The sequence below is a fragment of the Copadichromis virginalis genome, linkage group LG5 (genome assembly GCF_057382275.1).
Source record: "Copadichromis virginalis isolate Kocher_CV1m ecotype Utaka linkage group LG5, C_Virginalis_male_GT1.1, whole genome shotgun sequence".
In the NCBI taxonomy this organism is placed as follows: domain Eukaryota; kingdom Metazoa; phylum Chordata; class Actinopteri; order Cichliformes; family Cichlidae; genus Copadichromis; species Copadichromis virginalis.
In genome coordinates, this window is record NC_140622.1 from 28617621 (window position 1) to 28639789 (window position 22169).

General features: G+C 36.9%; 1 protein-coding gene across 2 annotated transcripts in view; it reads left to right on the plus strand.

Moving 5' to 3' along the window:
* raly (RALY heterogeneous nuclear ribonucleoprotein) overlaps positions 1 to 22169 on the plus strand; it is a 134078-nt gene that overhangs the window by 74841 nt on the left and 37068 nt on the right. The window contains exons 2-5 of one of the 2 annotated variants that reach the window (XM_085457236.1): positions 2512 to 2840; positions 7779 to 7848; positions 8953 to 9000; positions 20295 to 20458. In XM_085457236.1, coding sequence (XP_085313362.1) covers positions 2585 to 2840; positions 7779 to 7848; positions 8953 to 9000; positions 20295 to 20458 — 538 coding nt within the window. In that variant the 5' untranslated portion in view covers positions 2512 to 2584. Of the gene's footprint in view, positions 1 to 2511; positions 2841 to 7778; positions 7849 to 8952; positions 9001 to 20294; positions 20459 to 22169 lie in introns of those variants that run through there. The other variant, XM_085457235.1, reaches the window with a different exon arrangement.

Below are 22169 nucleotides of genomic sequence, written 5' to 3' on the forward strand. Positions count from 1 at the left end.
GAATCATAAAAAAAATCTTGCTTCCTAGAACTCTAACTCATTGCTGGATATTTCTACTGATAGAGAGGAAAGGAGAAGATATACCATGACCAAAGTTATAATTACAGAAAAGTGTACACCAACATATTTATCAGAATTACCTTGTTTTTTTTAATCACTTGTGCCTCTTTGTGTATTATACAATATGCAGTGGGTGAGGGGTCATTGTTCTAACCAGTATTCCAATGTCCATACAGAAGGTCTAAGATAACTCAAAAGTTTTAAAATCAGGATCCGCGCAGTTTTTTCTAACCTTGATAATTGATGAGTCTGACAAAGCTTTGAATATTTGTATTGTTCTGGTGTTTGGCACGATTTCCAGCCCCCACAGAATTCTTTGAGCTCCTTCGTCTATTATACTTAGCGCTGTTTTCTGTGTACCAAAGTTCTTCTGTTTCATGTCATTGCTGACAGAACAACAAGTTACATTTTTCCATCTCCTGTCTGCCGACTCATCTGTCAGTTTTCACTCCCACTACTCTGCTATCAGTAGTTTACATAAATCACTCACTCATTTGCATGATTCCCTTGGCTTTTTGTAAATGCCAAGTTTATATCTGAATGTCAAGTACAATGAAGCCATGATTAATCAAATTTCAAGTGAGCAATGATCTCCTGGAGCTTTACAGCGGTTTGTGATAGAAGTAGTTAAAAGTTCTTCAATGGTGGATAAGTTACCTGAGATCTCCTCACTTAGGGCTTTGTTTAGGGCTTAAACTCTAACACTGGTTTTGGACACTTTTAACTGGTATGAATCAAATATCAGCAGTTCCTGTTTGCAAAGCAATCATGGGTGTGGAGGACAGTAGAAGTATCAGTACTTTGACTCTAAAGAAAGATTAAAGTGTTCCTAAACTTTTGATTAAGTTTGTTTGGTTTCACATCCTTCCGTGCATGTGCAGTATTTGGACGGGCGGGGGGCATGCACCCCCAAGTTTGTAAATGTGATAAGTCAAGAACAAGGTGACATAAGACTTTCAAACTGATACCATAGGTGAATCCCTGTGGCCTTGAACCCAAGTTTAAGGTCAGAAGTCACATTTCCTGAAAATCCTGTGAACTCAATAAATTGAAAAAATGAATTTAATTTGATACCACAGCTGCATCTAGTTCAAATCCCATGGCCTTGGCCTCAAGATCAGCTTTTCTGAAAATCCACTAGGATTTTCAAAACGCAGGTGCATCTACTAGGAGGCTGAGGGATAACACTGGGAGCTGCCAGTACTTTTATTTTTGCCATCAGCATTTCTCTTCTCTCCCCTTCTTTGTTTTGATGCTTCACTGTCCACACACCTGTTCTGTTTTTCCTCGTTCTTCTTCTGTTACTGATTGATAGTGTTTTTTCTTTGACCCTTTTAATCTTCTTTTATGTTTTAAATGTTTTTTACTTTCCTTATTTATAATTTTTTCCCATCTTTCATGTTACTCATTTATCCAGCTGTTATTAACACAGATAAAAGGAGGAGATCACTTTGTGGAGAGGGTGGTGATTGCTACGTGATGCTTGTTATATTAGTTTTCAAATTCTGCTCTGTCATCGATTTTGGTTGTCTCGTGATAAAACAGCTGCATTTTGGGCCACCATAACTTATTGGATCAGATCAACATTGTTGCTTGTTATCATTGTTTTTCTAGATATTCAGATTAGACTGTAGCTGTTCTTTCCTTTTCACTTATGGAAGTGGTTAGTAATTACATATAATTATAAGTAAATACAATTTTAGTCTCTGTTTTGTGAAAGACTTTATTAGAGGAATGAGAAGAGCTTAGTTACTGCAGTTATTGCTGATCGGCTGTTCTTTCAGTATTTGTTGTATTTATTCTCTTTAATTAATGAATCTATAGGAGAAGAAGAAGACTGAGTGGATTATAGAAAGTGGTTTGAACCTAAAGCAGCATAACTAACAAATGGTTTAGGATCATCTGATCCCGAAATAAAAACAGGCTTCATCAAAGAAGAAATGTTTATACATGTAGATGAATTTTTGCAAAAAAGAACTTTGAATTTTAGAAAATAACCTTTCAAATCCTTGTAATGAGTCATATCATGTGCACCGATGTCTTTAAATCTGTATGAATAATGATCGAGTGCCTGTTTATTCAACAAAGAAAACTAATTTTCTTTCAGTCTAAAATTAAAGGCCCAATTTTTATGACTAATGAAGTAGAAAAGAAGTGGGAGGAGAGGGAAAAAACTTAAGAAGAATTCAGAAAATAATCAGCATAACTAGAGTAATTGGTTGCTATTGTGTGGAGAAATACATACATATACAGCTGTTGTCTGTGTTTTTGATGGGACATCAGTCTACCCTGAATTTAGTGTGTTGAAAAGGAAGAATGTTGGTAAAGAAATAAGCATTTACCTCTTTGCTCAGTTATGAGAATAATTCTTAAATGTCTGTCAGTGAGACTCCTGCAGCTGTCCTCTATTATCTGTCACTGAAACTGAAAATGTATCTTCTCTCTCTCCAGATACTTGTCTGTCTACATTGCTGCCTTCCAATCCATCCATTTGGCACTTACCTCCATCGCCATTCTCTCCAGGATGTCACTGAAGGTACAGACCAGTAATGTGACCAACAAGACAGACCCAAAGTCCATCAATTCACGGGTGTTTATTGGCAACCTGAATACAGCGGTGGTCAAGAAGTCTGATGTTGAGAGCATCTTTTCCAAGTATGGCCGTGTGCTCGGCTGTTCTGTGCACAAGGGCTATGCCTTTGTCCAGTACGCCAGTGAGAGGCATGCCAGGGGAGCTGTGATTGGGGAGAACGGCAGGGTGCTGGCAGGACAAACACTCGGTGAGTTGATGTGAAACAGCATGTGAATTGTAGTTTTACTTAATAAAAAAAGATGAATAAAACTTGACTTTTAGGACTTCCACATTGCGAAAAGACACTGTTGGTCTTTTGGATTAGATATTCAGCTGAAGCTTGTAACCCACAAAAGGATTGATAGATTAATGGCATCAGAATCTACAGTTTTGTTATAATAAAACTAACATCCAGCAGCTCTGACTACAACAAAACTCTCTAACCTGTGACAACCCTTAAGCATCATTACATTCAATTTCCTCTTTAGTCTGTCTGTCTCTCTCTCATATTTTTTTGTTTTTGCTATTGCGGAGGAAAAAACCATATCAGAGGAGCAAAAACAGTTAAGCGGAGTGTGCCTTTAAGCTGCTGGAGTGATTTTCTCCCCCTGCCTGGTCCCCTGGCGAAGCAGGAAGAGACGAACTGTCAGTGAGCTGGTGTGAAGAACTCGACTGGTTTATGCTCAGTCACTGCAGGGCTTCAAGCACATTTCTGTGTGTGTGTGTGTGTGTGTGTGTGTGTGTGTGTGTGTGTGTGTGTGTGTGTGTGTGTGTGTGTGTGTGTGTGTGTGTGTGTGTGTTTATGTGTAATGGAGGATAAAGCTGTGACAGCTAAGGGGTCTCTAAGTGATGCTCTCTGCACCTCTGCAGCTTTTGTGTAGGTGTGCGTGTGTTGCTGTAGAAATCATATAAAAGCCATCTTCTTTTTCTGTACCAAATATCTTTTCATTCTCTTATCCTGTCTGTTTCCCCCTCTCTGAGACACTTTTTAAACATGGCCACTACCTTAGGGATTCAGTTTCCTTTTTAACAGAAGACTCAAACAATGCATCCAATGACATGAAGACAGTTTATTTTGAAACTGTCAAAAGACAAACTCTGCTAACAGACTGCTTGAAAAAATAGAGTCATAAAAAAGCAAAAAAATGTGCAATACAGCAGAAAAAAGAAAATCATCATAAGAAGAATCATGCAATTTTCAGACACAGTAAAATTAACAGTTCACCTGTAATACGACCACTCACTAGAATGGGTTTCAGGAGACTTGGGCAGCCTGAGGTCTACAAAACAAGCTGTAGTCCTCGAATTCTTAAATCATATGAATTTCCAAATATTTTCCAAATATGACAATATTCCTGAATCATGGGTCAGTAACATCACAAAATCAGTTATGCAGCAATTAAAAATGCCCCATGAGGTTTGCTTTTGTACATTTTAACACACGTGCAACATGTTTGTCAGTTATCAAAACCATTCGTATTTAAATTCATGGGGAACATACGTATATACATATACATGTTATATACCTATGTGGTATGTGACTTTTGTTGCTATGATGCCAGGTCTCTCTTGGAAATTAGATTTTTAATCTCAATGAGATTTTTTACCTGGATAAATAAAGGATTAATAAAAACATGAAGTATATTGCACTCATCCTCTTTGTTTCCAACTATTTAAATGTTAAATTAAAAAAAGTAAATCAATAAGCAGAATATAGAATTTGGCTGATATATGTAGCTGCCATAACTTTGCTTATAGCTAACTTTATCTGCACAGTATTAGTTAGTTTGTAAGAATTAAAAACAAATTATAATAAATAAACTCTATAAAAATAATCAGCATGGATTACTTCACATATGCAGGCATAACCACATATTATTATTACAAGAATCTATGTATAATTATGTCGTCCGAAAGTGTTTTCATAAAATCTGGTGTCACCTTTCTCTTCTCAGTCTAGTCCAGCGAGGTAGGGAGGAATCAGTACGCTGGTTTAATACTCACCTAAGGCACAAAGAGTACTGTACAAGGTATTTGCCTCAGTGTTGTCCTCAAACTTCTGTAAACACTGTAAAACATGAGAAAAAACCCAGCATGTTGTGTCATCAAACTAATATTTTGACCTTTTGCTTTAGATAAAAAGACAAAGTTAGTGCTCCACCCAACGTTATCATATCAGCTGAGAGTAGTATTGATTCATAAACCACTATTCTAACAAACTACTAATTTTAATGCGCTGATCAGCTGACATGAGGTGTTTTTACAGACTGAAATGACTTGCTCCTCAAAGGGGCATTGTGTGTGTGTGTGTGTGTGTGTGTGTGTGTGTGTGTGTGTGTGTGTGTGTGTGTGCTTGTGTTTCCCTTACAGGCTTCCTCTTTAAATAGCAGGACCTACAGGTAAAGTCAGTGAGGCATATGGAGCAGCAGGTAAACTGTGTGTGTGCGTGCGTGTGTGCGTGCTTGCACAGTTTTTCACTAGGTCATAGAGGGGAGGGTATGTGTGTTTGTGTGTTTCCTGCAAACCAATGGACTCCAACCATTTTCACACCTGGCTGGAGTCACAGTTCTGGATCACTGCCTCAAACTCACACACACACTCACACACACACACACAGGCACGTGCACACTCTCCTTCACGGTGAAGTTAAAAGGCTTGAATCTGTAGCCTCTGGTTGCTGAAAACTCACTTTCCGTCCTCATCCTCGCTCCATCCTGTTATTATCCTCAGTGGATGCTTTTTCTTCATCTTTCTTCATCTCTGTCTTCATCTTTCAACATTTCTAAGATAAAAACAATTGTCTGCGAAATTTAGTAACTCCGTGTTTTCCATCACTGTAAAATGTACAGGTTTGTTTTAGGCGATAAGACCTCATGTAAGTACAGAAATGTTATATCTGCCTTCGTAGTATTTGCTACAATTTGCTTATCCGTCAACTTCAAATCCTTTTATATACTTTTCAACTTGTGGTGATGTCTTTATGCTTCAAGTGCTGCCTGCACTACATAAAATTTAACAAGACAGGAGCATCACCTTATATTCAAGCAGAGGAGGATTTAAGGGGGGCTGGTATTGGATGACTAGCATCAGCTGCTTTTTTTAGTAGCTCACAGGCACTGGCTCATTAGCAGTTTGTTGATTAACAATCATACTCAAACAGATGAACAGAACGGCCAGTATGAGCTTAGACTGTTTGCTCTCCTAAAATGCTCGTGTCACCAGCGTTTCCAGTTGCTTCCTCTGTAACCAGCCCAAACAGCTCTCCATGTAACATTTTGTTTCTGCCTTAACTCACACTGCATTACAATAATGTTATTAAAACTACAATATTATTACATATTGTTTTATCTGATTCTTTATTTAATATTTCTGATTTTAGCAACGTGCTATGTATCCTCTCCTTGTAGTCAAATACGATCACAAACTAGTGCTAGTAGTTTTGCAGAACTGAGATCACAATATTATTGATTTATTACTAATTTAGCTTAAGCAACAGCAATTTTAAACTAGCCGGTTTTCAGCAACTTTTAATTTATTTTATATTTGAGTGTATTTTACTGCTTTACTGCATTTGTCTGAATTTTTACTTCAGTAAACTTTACAATCTAAAGATACTTTGGAGAGTGAAAAAACCCACGTGAACACTGCACATCAAACCTGAAGAGGTATTTTCCCAAGTTGCCAGTAATTTTTGCTTGGAAATATCTAAATATCTCACTAATTTGTGAGAGGCTGCAGTATCAGTGCTTGATTCCGAGTTCTGGGTTCCAGTCTGATACAAATCTGCTGAACCTTTTTCGTCTGTATGGAGTTTGTTTCCTCCAGTTTTGTAAGGCTTTCATAGAGATGCTCTGGTTTACTCCTACAACTAGAAAGTAAATGCTGTTCTGTGATAGACTGGTGAGCTGTGGTGCTCCGTGACCCACTGCATGCTGGAATTGACTCTGGTGCTCTGGTGACCTTGAACCATGAAGTGATTTAGAAATGGATGGATGGTGATTCATCAGTGCAAGTTCTGTTTTCCCCCTCTGTTAGCAGACTAGCCATTAACCATCTACCCATGCTGGGTGGAACTAAAGCAAATGAGCTCTAATATTCTGTTAAATTTAAGACCACAACGTAGGAATCAGCTCATGACATTTTCATCATTCATAATGACAGATCCTTTGTTTTCCTTTCACTGTGTAATTAACAACACAAATTTGAACCAAAAAAAGAAAACCTTCTCAACGAACTGTCTTTAATAATCTTACAGTGAGGACGCTTTGTTCTTAGTTTCTCTACTATTCCCCCCCCCCCCCCAATTCATTCAAATCATTTTGCCTCCTGAAAACATACATATTCCATTAATCCTAACTTGGTGTAATTAAGTTTTCATACTTTAGTTGATCATAATTACTATTGCAGTATTTACAAAACATTAGAAGAACACAACAATTATTTCAGGACTTGAGGGGAGAAAAGTGATTTACAGATTATAGTTGTTGCCTCAAAGGAAGATGATACTGGGTTAAAACATGCTTTCCAAGGTTTGTTTGGTTGTCAGTCTGTCTTTGTTAGACCTATGGTTGACAGACAACCTCTTCAGGGTATAGCCTGCTTTTATCCCAGTCAGCTGAAATCAGGCCCTCCACGTCTTTAACTGGATGTCTGATTCAGAAAGTTTGCTGACAGTTTCTTTCTTTTTTCATTTTCTTTCATTTTATTTGGCCTACAAAGCAGCTACATATATTTTTAATTGCTTCTACAACCATGTAATTATTGTAGAGCATGTACTTTGGATGTACTGTTATATTCCTTTTTGACATAAGAGAATGAGCGAAGTAACAAACACAGCTGAGGGGTTAGTTTCTTGTTTTTTTCCCCTCCCCTTCTGTACAGTAAGGGGAACTGACCTAACAGCTGGCACTGTTATTGTTGTAAAATAGCTCAACAGCTACCTCTAGTGGAAGTTACAAGATAACACAGGAACTGTCTTAGATCTAAGTTAAAGGCACAGTTAAAGGTACAGATAGGGTTACTGTTTTGTGATCTAGCTACAATACTTTTTAATGATCGATTAATATAATTTTATTTGGTAGTTAACAGAGTGTTTGTTCTTTTTTATATATATAAATATATATATATATATATATATATATTCCAGATATCAACATGGCGGGAGAGCCAAAGCCCAGACCCAAAGGCCTGAAACGATCAGCAGCTTCTCTCTACAGGTACACACTGCTATTTATCAGACTTATTGATTATTTGATTAATGTGTCACTCAAATTCCTAAGCAGCTCTTTGAGTGTTTCGGGAACTTGCTAAAAAGCTTCTTTTTAAGGCCAAGGGATTGATTAGGAAGCCTGGCAGAGAGTAATGTGACCACAAACGGTATTACTACATAAACAAATGCACACACACACACACACACACACACACACACAAGGAAAGTTGTAGTATAGCATCAAAACCACCTACAATGCATAACAACAATTTTCCTTGTGGGATCAATAAAGTTTCTATCTATCAATTTGTAATAAACCCACAGCAGACCTCAGGCCTTTCAGCACTTTATTCACAGTTGCTTGTTTACACACTGGCTGCAGCTGTTCAGCTCACAGCCACATACTCCAACAACAACAACACTCAGGACCCAGCACAACCTCACAGCCTTTTAATACAGGTGCGGCGTGATAACTAATGGCGCTCAGGTGTGTCCGCCTCACCGCAGAATATCAACCGACCACGCCCTGCCGCACTATCTATAAAGAAGTAATGAGGACTAAGAAATCCTTATTAAAGTCTGTTCTGAATGATTTTATTTTATAGTCTTTTCTTTATATTTAAATTGGTGCAGAGTCATGTTGTACGTCACTCTACCATTTAAACCTGTCATTGTCTGAATACTAATGTAGGCTCATAGCTACCAACTGTCATACTGTGACGCTGGTCATTTTTAGTGATAAAAGGAACAGGTTTATTTTTCGACCTGCTGCTCTTCACTCTGCTTCTCAGGACATGCTAACAGACTGTGGATGCTAACAGTAATTTTAAAATATGTGTCATAAATGCACTCTTGGCCTCTAGCAGTCTGTTTGAAGATCTATTGTCTCTTGTTTTATCTCTGGTTTGAGTACCTTTTGTCTGTTTTTCTGGTTTCTTTCCCACACAGATTGTAACTATTTTATACACTCTTATTTTTCATTTGTATTTTTAACTATAAACTGCATTGAAAACCTTTTTTTGTCATATTATTGTGCTTTATATGCAGTTTCATGCTCGTGTAATGAAAAATACTCTATGACTCTATGTTGTGCTGTGCTTTTTCTACCCAGCGGCTATGAGTTTGATTATGACTACTACAGAGAAGACTTCTATGACAGGTAACACATGGACTGTTTTCAGCTGTCAGCAACAGGTTAATCATGATAACTCATTTAGGTAACACATGGACATCTCTATCAGCAGTAACAGAGAAAGTATGGTTTTTAGGCCTTTTATTGGTTTCCAGTTGCAGATATATATATATATATATATATATATATATATATATATATATATATATATATATATATATATATATATATATATAAGAAATTTGTAAAGGTGAAAATATTGGGTTGGATATTTTGATCTATAAAAAAATTGCCATAAATTTGAAAAAGTTACAGTATATCACTTGTTTCATTATTTTACAGTTCCCAGTTTCTTCCCAATAACCGTGACCACCCTTTACTTATCCAATAACACAGTCCCACCCCCCCCACCCCCCATCTATTAACCACCACTTTGCAATACCAAATTCTATGTGTCATAACCCAAATTGTATATACATAACACTATTATTTACATATTTACTTTTTAACAGCGGATTGTATATTTGCACATTTTATATTTTTTTTCTGTTAATACTGTTGATACATATATACTGCTGCAGAATTGTGCTTCAATAAATTATTTCTAAAAATTTGATTTCACATATGTCAGCCTAACAATTTAAGAACCATAAGGTGTGATCTAAAGTTTTTGACTTTAACGTAACTGATTTAAATCAGCTTTCCCATTAAGATTTTCCAGTTATACACTACTTTCAACTATTTTTAGCTATTGTTATTTTTAGATCATTCCCTTCATGACCGCTTGCTCTTCCGTGTCTGCAATTTCACTCTGGACAAACATCAACTTCTGTTTCAAATGAACACAAATTACGTGTGGAGGATCTTTCTGATGATGATAGTTCGGTTTCTGGCTTTGACCCAGATGTTTTCAGCAGATTTTATTATTGGAGGCCTCCAGGCTGAGACTGTCAAAGCAGAGTTCTAATACTCAGCAGAAATGACCTGTGTGCCAGCACATTGAAAATTCAGGACTTTTTTCACCATACCGTTTGCTCATCATCTGTCTTACATACCAGTTTTTGCATCCCAGAGAGTTCTCCTTGTCCCTAAAATAAAAAGTCAAAGCTAAAGTCTTGATGTTGGAATTTCATATAAAAGAACCAGAACATCTCCTAATGACGAGCCACTACTGAAAATGCAAAAATGCATGCCTTACTTCACATCACAGAGTCCAAATGCTGTGATAATGGTTAAACAAGGTCTTTTCTCACTGTTTCATGTGCTGGGTCGGATCTCATTTAGTGGGAACAGTGGGGACTTTTATACTTACTGATGAACTGCAGCTTTTTTGAAGAGACTGATTTATATTACGGTGCCCACTGTGGAGGCCATCACAAATCCTTACAGCAGCAAGATTCTATGAGCTGATATTTATGACAGCAAAACTTGACAGTTGATCAGATTTAATGCTAACACAGCAGGAAGACTAACAGTATCTTTCATCATAGTGATAAGATCTACAAGATTTCAGACAGAATCTTTCAACACAATATTTTCCTCCTTAAGAGCATTTTTTTCTTTTTCTTTTTTTTTGTACCTTTCTTTCAATAAGTCTTATCAGAGAAACATCTGGTTGAATTTAGACAATTTGAATTGACCTCTGCAGTCATGTCACAGTGTGGTAACTATTACTGCTCTGACAAGACCAGGTGAAAGTCATCATCAAAGGCATTGCAGTTGTGGTTAAAAGAAAAATAACTTCATCTGTACACCAGGAATTCCTCAGACTCTAAGCTAATTGTTGTTCCAGTCATGTATGTCTGAAATGATTTTATTCATTAGTGTTAAGGCCTTCAAAATAAAATTTTTACATATTTTTGTTTGGTTTTGCTGCTTTTTTCTTGTTGAAAAGAATAAATAAAGTTTTAGGGGGAAAAAATAAAATTTGGAATAGGCAAGATAAGTCACAAAAAAAAACAAAACTGGAACCTTTTTTCATTTTATTGAAGAGTCTGAGCAATCACTTTCAGTCCACCCTGGAAAAAAGTGAATGTAAGTGATAACAACCTCTTTAAAAGTTATTTGGAGGCAGGTATTCCATTTAAGGAAATAAAATTTAAAGTGTGGGTTGTAGAGATGGCCCTTGATGTGTCTGCTGTATTTGATCTGGTGTGAACCATCCCCAATCTCAATTTCCAAAGGACATTAAAGGAAGAATTGTTCTTGACATGCAAGAAATTTAATACTGTTATTATTCTCCTACTCACATCAAAAGCACAATAAATAATCCTAAAAGACATGAGAAACAGCTAAAATAAAAAAAATTAAAAAGCAGAAACCTCTACAATTTGCAAAAAAAACCCAACTTCTTTCTTGTTTTTGTGTTTTTTAAGCTTTAAAATAAAGGATACCACGAGTGAAAGATATATCAGTTTTACAAAGACTAAAGGTTCCACAACACTTCAAGACAAAAATAAAAAAATGAAGTGCACACCATTAACGAAACTTCATCGGAGCTGTTGTACTTCATTTGCTACCTCAAGGCTTCCACGCCATATAATGGCTGAAGGTGGTGATGGTGAAGCTGTTTGTGACCTGACATTTGGGATAGTTTCATGATGCACCAAGACAGAAAAAGAAAGAAAGAAAAACAAAGCACACAGGAAAAAAGAAGAAAAATTGATCTGTTGATGATCTGACTCCAGATATGTCCTAGAGAGGAAAGCTTTAAAAGGATATGCCAGAAATAGTGATGAATTGAAATACTTTTTTGGAAGGGAAATGGTCTAAAATTCCTTCTTGTCATTTTTCAAGGTTCTGCAAACAGCATCAGGAAAAATCCTTTGAAAGTCCTTTGAAAGTGGTGGCTGCTAAACTAGGTTCTGTTCTATGAATCACTAAATTGAAGGGTTCATATAATTTTTTCCAGACTTTACTGAGTGATGACGAAACTGCATTAAAAGGCACGAAAATTACAGCCGTTCGCGTGTAATGACACTGTATTTACATATAATTGTGACAATATGAGATCAGACCATATTAAGCATATTCACTAATCTTAGTAACTCAGCAAGCAGGGAGGCTTTTCCTCTTTCAACTTTCAACAACTACATGTGTGAGCAGAACAGAAAACAAAAGTTGCTTGGTGAGAAGAATCTATGATAATGCATCCAGATGACACTAGATGTTAAAATAGTATCTGTATCCAATCTTTGCATTTACCCAGAGGAAAGAAAATCACTAAAACAACAGGGGGTTATTCGGTGTCATTATATGTTGAGGTTTTTGAAGCTTGTGGTACCAAGCATTCGTGTTTCAAGATGGTCATGCTAACAGTTTGAAATACAAAAGTCTAATGGAGTGAAGTGGAGGTAATTGAGGTTTCTCCGTCTCCCAGAGAAGAAGACCAGTTGCGTTTATTAATCCTCTTATACATCACAATTCCACTAAAGTTTACCTCTAAACAAAGAGTGAACTGAGAATTTTGCTCTCAGGGGTGTTTGAACACATGGCTAAAATGTGGGCTAGTGTGGGATGCTTGCCTTGGGATGCTTCCTGTAACCCATGCAAACCCTTTCTTTCACTATTTGGGTGACAGAAAAAGATATGTTTGCCTTTCTGTAAAAGTTACCGCACACCACTGCTGTTTAGTGTCAGATTATCCCAATAGAGCAATTCGCTCTTAGAGTACATGCTTACTTGTGGTTCTTGGAGCTGCTAGAAGCATAATGGAAAGTATAGCCTACAGCTATTATAATTTTCTTTCTTTAAAAGGCAAGCCTGAAAGCCTGTGGAGCAGTTCATAATTTGGGTTCAGATACCAGACACCTTCCGCGTTAAACTTTGTTTTTTTATTAAAGCTTATGGTTAGGTCAGCTAGCCCTGAGCCATCCCTTAGTTATGCTGCTATAGGCTTTGGCTCCTGGTGGACTTGATCCATGATGCACTAAGCATTTCTTCCCCTCTTGCCTGTATATACTTGCATTACATTTATATGTTATGGCTGCATGTCATGTCACAGCAGATGGCTGGGTTAGGGCCCTGTCTGTGACTGTTGGAGGTCACTTTCTGTGAGAAGGGAGATCTTCTTTGCCAGTATTGCCAAGTGCATGCTCATAAGGACTTTTCAGATAGTTTCCATCTAACGTTGTGGGATCTTTACATTGTGATTTGAAATGCCTTAACACAGCTGTTATTGTGAATTGGTGCTACATTATATATTGGCATGTATTCCTTTATCCATACAATTTCCACTTCTAATAATCACCCACACAGTTTCAAATTTGTCAAGTAATATCAAATTTCCACCCCTTCAAAGGCTGACTGCTTTCACCCCATCTCCAGTTTAGAGAATCGAAATCAGCTAAGACAGCTTGTGAAGCATTGGGTTTGAATTCATTTGTGTAAAACTATAAAGAAGGTAAACCTCAAAGCAGCACGAGTCAGCTGATTAAAGCTTGTACACTGGAACTGTCAATGGAAATTATCGCCACTACAACCAATCTTTGTGTTCCCCTACCTGCTGAATCCCACTTTAACTCCTGACTGTACTCTTTTTCCTGTTTAACTGTGGAGGCAAAATCAACTCTATAATGTAGGCAACAGAAAATTAAGGTATTTTTAAATTGTTTTTCACTGTGTCCTACATAACAGATTTAAACTGAGTACATTCATGAAAATTAGAATTTAGATTGGAATAACTTTCATATTCATTTTATATTATTGTGTACTGAATTAATATAGCACATGACAAAAATAGCTGGTAGAATTGTCCTTTAAAGTGCTCCTTTTTATTTTCATACTTGGAGTACATTTCCGAGTCTGTACTTTTTATTATTTATTACTTTAAGTTAAGAAGTTGATTGAGTACTTCAGCTTTTAATGTTTTCAAAAATGTTCTTTTACTTAAGTATCTCTACTTTTGCCACCTCTGAAGTTATTTTGTTTCTAGTCCAGGGTGGTATGATTGTACAGCAGACATCTTTAATGACATTAGAAAACAAGAACTGGGTGAACAAGTTTGAAATGTCAGTAAGTATATGACTTTTGACCACAACTGTTTGCTACAGTATACGTAAATATAACTGAAGTAATGTTGCTTTGTAATGTGTTACACCCAACACTGGTTATGGCATATGCACACTCAAAATCACAGAGTTACAAGGAGAGCGTTCTAACCTGCAGGGCAACTAACAATATTTGGAGAATATTTAATATCACAAGTATATAAAAATTAACTCAGAAGAGGTAGCAGAGAAAATAAGCATCTTTCTACCATCTTATTCTTTCACCAAATTATTAGGAGTGTAAATATGTTTTATGAAAAGATAAAATTCCTATATATTGGAAAGACTAAACTGTAAGCTCTAGTAGGTTGATTTGATGTCACAAGGACGGAATGAACTGAGGTGCAGACCAGCGGGGTTAGAAAGAAAAGTCACAATTTTATTTACACAATCACCAGGTGAAACTATATTCAGTGCGAAGGGTTAAGGATTTCCAGGGAAGGAAGGGAAACAGGTCCAAAAAACACACTCCACGCTCTCGCTCTCCACTCCTTTGTCCGTTGTCGCGTTTCCACACCACACCACATTGCCAGACTTCAGGGAAAACAGGTCAGGAAGCAGGTCCAGGGAATTGAGGTTACTCAGCAATCCAGCAAAGAAGCCCACTGAACCACCATCTTAAATAGTGGCTTGGGCAAAGAATGCAATCAGACAGATCCGTGGCAAGTGGTTGATTACACCAGGTGCGTGGGCCAAGGGCGGGAGCCCAGGTGAGCTCAACCCACGCAGACAGAGGAAAAACAGGAGAAAGAGAGACAAAAACAACATGTGGCCTGAAAACTAGGTCAGACATGGAGACTATGACTCTAACCCCCTTTCTGTTGGAAGACTAGCTGAGGTAAATATTGTATGTGCTCACAAAGAAACTGGAACATACATCTAACCTAGAACTGTCACTAACCAGTTTGGTAGATAATAGTTATTATTTATTTCTTGTCATGTTCCAATATTCTGTCACTTGCGAAAAAGTGTCTAAATTTATTTCATTCAGCATGCCATAAAGGATTAATGGCATTTGTGTGGATAGCATATGCAATCCTGTGAACCCAGCGTAAACCAGTTTCTGTGGTTTGGACTTGAAAGATCATTTATACGCACCATCAGTTTGAAATTAAATAAGCACCTCATCCAAGGATTACCACAGCATGACTCTCACATTGCCAACTTATTTAAAAGACAAGTATATCAGAATTGTAGAACGAAGTGGTTGCTTCCTACAACTTATTTAATACTTGTATATACTATTAGGACAATATTTAAAGAACACATATATTTAATGACTTCCCAATTGTAGACCCTATACATGTTTAAAGCTAATCAGAAAGAAACCGATTCGTGTATTTACACCCACAGCAAAGTCAGTGAAGTGTATGCTCACACTTACTACGCATGCACAAGTCATGGTCTTAACAATAAACAAACGAAAAAAAACTTCTCTGTACATCTCTGCCACACCAGCTGTGAGCCTCACGCAGTGTAGATATCTTCTGTCAACAGATATCCTCTTTTAAAATTAAAAACTAAATTTTAAAAAACAAAACAAAACAAAAGACAGCCTCACTCTAATTAATTGTGGCTTTCTTTGCTAAAAATCAGAGCATAGGAACAACAGAGAATTTATGGCCAAAGGTTTGTGAACACCCTTGTGTGGCTGGTGAAGATGTTAAAGCTACATTCATAGGACATTCATATGCTGTGATAATAATTCATTGCTCTGGAAAAGATTAGCACAAGATTTTGAAACCTTTCTGCAGTAATGTGCTTTCATTTAGCTACAAGATCATTTCAAAAGTTGGGAACAGGCTCACAGCCTTATCCCAAATAATGTTTGATGGGGATTGATGTGAGCCAAGTTATTCCAGGCCAAACTGGCAAAAACATTGCTTCATGAACCTGGCCTTGTTTACTGTTACAAGTTTAGGATCATTGCACACACAACAACTTGATTGTATTGTGTATTTACAAATAAAGCATTACATCAGTGAGTTTTTTTGTCTAATATTGGCAATGTGCAATATTCCATCTATTACTTCTTTTATGTGACACTTGCTCCAGACTGGATTGTCGTGTTGGCAGACTTGGGAAAGGGCGGGTAAGATGCGCCTCCACACGGAGGCATCCGTGTCCCATTCTTAATCAGGTATCTGAATCAGCCACCTTAACTGGCTTATTTCCAAAGCTTTCCAAAGAACAGCACTGCTACGCAGAATTCCTTCCAGATGTTTACAGTCATATTCCCAGTGTTCAACCACCCTGCGAAGAAAACAAATCAATAGCTTGCACCCACTCACCTTTTGTCCACAATTTGGGTTCTCAAACCCATTTCGGTCCCTCCAGCTTCGAAACCATAGTTGTAGATTTTTTTCTGAGCTCAAGTGGGCAGACACATTTTGTTAACAGTTGGTGAAACATGCTGACCAGCTGGGCCACAGACCTCAGCACTGATTTACACCCATCCCATGTGTCAATCTCACTTTTTCACTCACATTTTTAAATGTAAAAATGTTACAAACAGTCCAGGCTATAAGTATTTTTATAGCTTAAGAGTGTTCAGGCTGAGGCTGTGCACATGTGAAATAAAATACGATGACCCTAAAATTGAAAAATCTGAGTTAAGTGGATCTACTTCTATATCAAAAATGGACTCTATGAGAGAGAATGCTTCTGCTGTTGTCTTTTTCCCCCATTCTTTTTACTGTATCTTATTTATTTTGAAACTCATGACCCTACATCACCTGAGCTGGGATCAAAGTTTATCCACCTCCTAAAGTATGATCTTTACAGTAAATCAGGGGATCAGGGACTTTTTCTGCTGGGGTTTGCGTGGCCCGGCAGAATAGCTTTGCTTTAATGGTGGTATTATGTTTTCATATTACACAATATGATTTACCATTTCATGGTTTTTATTAAGTTAGTGGAGGAAATCGCCATGCCATCTGGACAAATTATGTGCGATGACTATCAGCTCTTTGACTTTACAGTTTTATTGCTATCTGCAAAAATCTCAGTTTATCTAATATCTGAACAACTTCCAGGAGTGTGTAAATCTAGAAGTTATGGACTTTGTTTGGGCGTATTACTGAAAACAGACCAAAAAATGATGTTGCTTGTCCAAAAAGTTTCAAACTGCAGGCTTAGCAGGACATCCTGTGCAGGATAGCACATAATGTAGTAAAACCAAATGGAGGTCATTGTTCCCAGAGTGGTTGAATTAAATCACCATAATCCAGAAGGTTTCTAAAAAATGTCATTATTTTTCATGACCCGAATTGAATAACCAACACATGACATGTTTTCTCCTGGGTGTAAATAAAGATTTTGATTTAAGCAGTTAACTTTTTAACTGTGCCCAAATATGTACTCTGACCTGAGGTTCCTGGAACCCTTTTTCAGACTTGGGACGTTAAATTGTAGTAGTTCATTGCTCTCCCACAAACAGAAGAAATGGCCACATTCTTACCATTTAAAGTAAATCAGTATGTTACGCAGAATGGGATTATGTTGTTGAGATTGCATTATAGAAATCTGCATAGTTTTATAAATGTATTACTCTTTAAATTATTCATTCTTCTCAGCGTTTAATACATTAAACAAGCAACTGTTGAGTTCCTGCTTTTTATTCAGCTACAGAGATCATTAGAGCTGGCAGTCACATCTTTTGCTTTTAATCTCGGGTTCTTTGGGATGGGAGTAAAATAAATACAAATATATTTAAAAGCAGTAAAATAAATGTATGTAATAGATTATTTATCTGTTTCTCCTAATCAATGCACTTAATAAGGGCTGGCCTTTTCCTCATTATAATTTGTAAAGCTGCTTAAGGTTGTGGACTACACCTGAACCCACAAAACGAGTTCAACATGGCCAGGGTTTCTTACCATTAGCTAGCGCAACAAAATTTAAAACCTCAGTAAGAGATGATGGCTCTCAAGCAGATATAGAAAATATGTAAATGTTTACCTTTTTATGCGATAAAAGACTCACTGGCTTTAAATAGCCTGTATTTGTACAGCGCTTTACTAGTCCCTAAGGACCCCAAAGCGCTTTACACATTCAGTCATCCACCCATTCACACACACATTCATACACTGGTGATGGCAAGCTACATTGTAGCCACAGCCACGCTGGGGCGCACTGACAGAGGCGAGGCTGCCTGACACTGGCGCCACCGGGCCCTCTGACCACCACCAGTAGGCAACGGGTGAAGTGTCTTGCCCAAGGACACAACGACCGAGACTGTCCAAGCCGGAGCTCAAACCGGCAACCTTCCGATTACAAGGCGAACTCCCAACTCTTGAGCCACCATCGTCCATTTAACTGACATTCTGTCCCTACATTAGCCTGGTTGTTGCTAATCTTTGCCAAATAAATAACCAGTGGCAGATATTGCTAAATGAAGTTATTTCAAAACTATTTTACAATTCATAATTAAGAATCAACTTGTTTGGGCCGTCGTAATTCATTTCTGCTCCTCAGCTTATTCTGCTTATTCCAATTTGTTTAAAGACATTTGATGTTTATTGAATTGCCTCAGCAGTTTCACAGCATGAGCTCATGTTTCTTTTATTTGCAGCAACATGTTCAAACACAACTGAGATTTAAAATTGAAAATGTTTCAAAAGGTTTAATTTATTACAGATTTATGTTTGGCTGAACTGTAATGTAACCCAATTGTATTACTTTGGCAACATAACTTTGCATATATTTTTTAAACTTGTGAAACATGAAGTTCATAAATTTATTTAAGCCATCAGCAGACTGTCATCAGGGTGTACCACAAGAAAATGAGGCTCATATGTTGGATTTCAAAAAAGACATTTTTCCTCTGGCTCTTTCTGTGGACTCTTTCATAAAATGATAAAATGATGCCTGCGTAAATTATTTTGCCTTGGAATTTCTAAACCACTTTTATTTAGATGTCATGCTCAATAAAACACAAATGCCAAGCTTTGAAATTACTAAAGGCTCAAAACATTACTAAATCACTGTGTTAAAGCCACAGGGGTAACAAACTACCAGAAGTTCCACAAAGAAAGATCAAAAATATTGTTTTTCCACAACAGTGATAAAGTCTTTTTTCAAAGTGTTTATCCTCATAAAATCCAAGTAAACCATTTGCAACAGATGTTTTTCCCAAAAGCTCTGCTGAGAAGTTACAAGGCTAATAGAATACCTTAATAGTTGTTGTTGATTCTTTGCTGAGCAGTTGCCAATGGAAGTACTAAAAAAGCCAGGAACCTAATAAATGTGGCCATTAAATCTTGGTATTGTTTGGGTGATTTTTACGTATAGCTGTGAGCAGCACAGTCACAAAGCCAGACATTCTCAGCTTTACTGTCAGTTTTTGGGGGTTTTTTGCATAAATTATTTACTTGAATGTACTTTTTTTTCCCGCTTTTTTTTAAGCAAGTTTCCAGACACATCCATATATCCAATCTCACACTGCTTCAGTAAGGCTGTCGAGGTCAAGGCTCTGGGGAGGCCAGTCCATGACAGATGTTGTGTATTTTTCTATCCAGGTATACTTGTACTGTACTGCAGCGTATTTGGGATCATTGTCATATTAAAAATTGAAGCTGTTGTCAATCTAATGCTTCCCAGATGGTGGATACAAATATGATCATACTTTTCTGAATTTGTAATTCCATCAATTTTGACAAGCTTCCCCACACCACTAGGTGAAATGAAGCCATAAACCATGATAGAGCCTCCACTGCATTGTACAGATAGCTATCTGTCAGATAGTTTATTTTAGGCTCCCAGTACATTCTAAGGCAAATTTTTATTCATAAAGCACATTTAAAACAATAAATTTGACCAAAGTTCAGCACATGAAATAAAGGATACAAGATACAACACACACAGACATACACCAATAAATATCTAAAAACAAAAATCAAAAGAATATAAGCGATAATACAACATCTAAAGCTTCCATCTTCTTTTTTTATCTTCCACGTCCAGTTTTCTCAAATTTTTCCGTGACACTCAACACACAGTAGCGAGGTATCCCAGGTTTTATGCAAAATACTATTTTATGCTGTCAAACTGTTTCATCTTTGGCATTTTTCATAGATTCAGCTAAAGATAAATGTAGTTTTTTTTAGCACAACGTCATTTTCAAAACATTGCCTCCTTATTTGACCTCTATTCTCCTATCTCAACATTTCCTCTTGTTTCCCTCCTTTTCAACCCTCCTTTCTATCTTTCTTTACTTTGATGCCCCTGCTTCCTTCTCATTCTTTCTGTCTCCCCTCACCTTCCTCTTCGCAGGTTGTTTGAGTACCGTGGCAGAGTGTCTCCTGTTCCACGTGTGGTGCCAGTCAAACGCCCGAGAGTGGCTGTACCCCTCGTACGACGGGTCAAGTCTCTGCCTGTCAAACTGCTGGCGTGTAACGCCTCCATCCTCCCAACCAGCAATGGCAACAAACAAAGATGTGAGTTTCAACGTGTACAAATGAACCATCAGCCAGTTTTGCTTTACAAGAAGCTGTTGTAAAGCATTGCAGTACCTACACCACATTAATCCACCATTAAAGTCTGATGTGTTGACTTTAGTTTGTCACTGTTTACTTTTCCAAGTAGAAGTAAAAATAAATATCAACATTTTAAGAAAGTAAATATGCACGTACATATATTGATATACAATTCTGTACATATAACTTGTTAAATTCTCAAATTGTCAGTGATATTGATTTTAGGAAAAACACACAGCTCTGTCACCAAACATTTTCCTTCTGACTACATATATTTCTTGCTTTTCTCTTATTCATTATCTCTTCTGGTTAAATTTCTAACCAGCTCCACCCTGTCTCAAACCTCCTCTTCATCTATCTTTCAAGCCCTGTTTTTACATGACATTGGAAGGCCAAAACATCAGGTTAATCCTTGTCTCTCTCTTGTTTTTTCTCTTGTTTTTTTTCTTTCCTTTTTTTTACCAGTTGCCCATCACATGAATTGAAAGCATATTCAGATTCTAAACAAATTATGCAAAGGCCCTGTCAGCTCCCTGAATTTTTCAGTCTACGTAGAGCTCACAAAGCAATTTACATGTCACAGATTTAAGTGTCTTTCTGTGTATTCATTAAACTTACATTGCAAATTGTTTTAAAGAGAATAAACAAAAGCCTTTTTTAACTGCAGATTTTTTGGGGATATCAGAACAGGTTTTTTTGGCCTAATGCTCGCTGATATGAACTAAGTTTTGCTTGCAGTTACACAGGACATCCTTAAACAACTGGACCTATGGTCAACGGTATGACATTTTTATATTTCACATGATTTTAATTTGACTATTAATATTTACTACCGCTATTACCGCTCGTTTTCATACTCCCATATAGAAAAAGCCATTCCTGCTTTTATTTGCTTTGGAGACTACATCTACTACCTCTTTTCTGGGCTAAATATGAAAAAATTATCTTTCTTGCCTCCAATTCAGAATGAAGTTAGAATGAGTAGAATAACCAGTCCTGGCTTCTCTACAGTGTTCCTATGTACTGTATATTTTGGGATTTATTTTTGTTTTATTTTGCTGATGACTTTCGTAACTTATCTGGGTCTGGCCCCGAGCTACATAGGAGAAATGTTTGCAGCCTTAGAGCTTGAGCTGGGGGCTCTTCTGTCTGTTCCAAATCAAGACTTAAATCTAAAGATGATCCTGCTTCACCGTCAAGGGACCTCAGCTTTAACACAACCCACATGAGGACATAAGCATATTGAGTGTAATGAAATACACTATATAAATAAAATTGCCTTAATAAAACTTTTTTTTTTAAACTTTTTTTACTTTTGAATATTTCTTTTTTAAAATTGTTAATAAAGGATAATTAAATAATTATCTAGTAACGGCCCAGCTTTTAGATTTGTATTTACATGATGTGTATTCTTTTCTTTAAAACAATAAATCTTGGTTTTCTTGCTTTTTTACTTTAGATTTGTGTATCCTGTTTTGCATTCTATGCATTAAGTAAGTAAATTTTTATTTATATAGCAGTTTTCAAGACAGAGATCATGAAGTGCTTCACGACAAAAAAGATACCAGAGCAGTAAAGCAGTTAATGTTAATCAAACTCCAAAAAGATGAGTTTTAGTTGTTTTAGTGAATACTTTAACCATTATTACTCACTTCCATAACAATTTAGCACA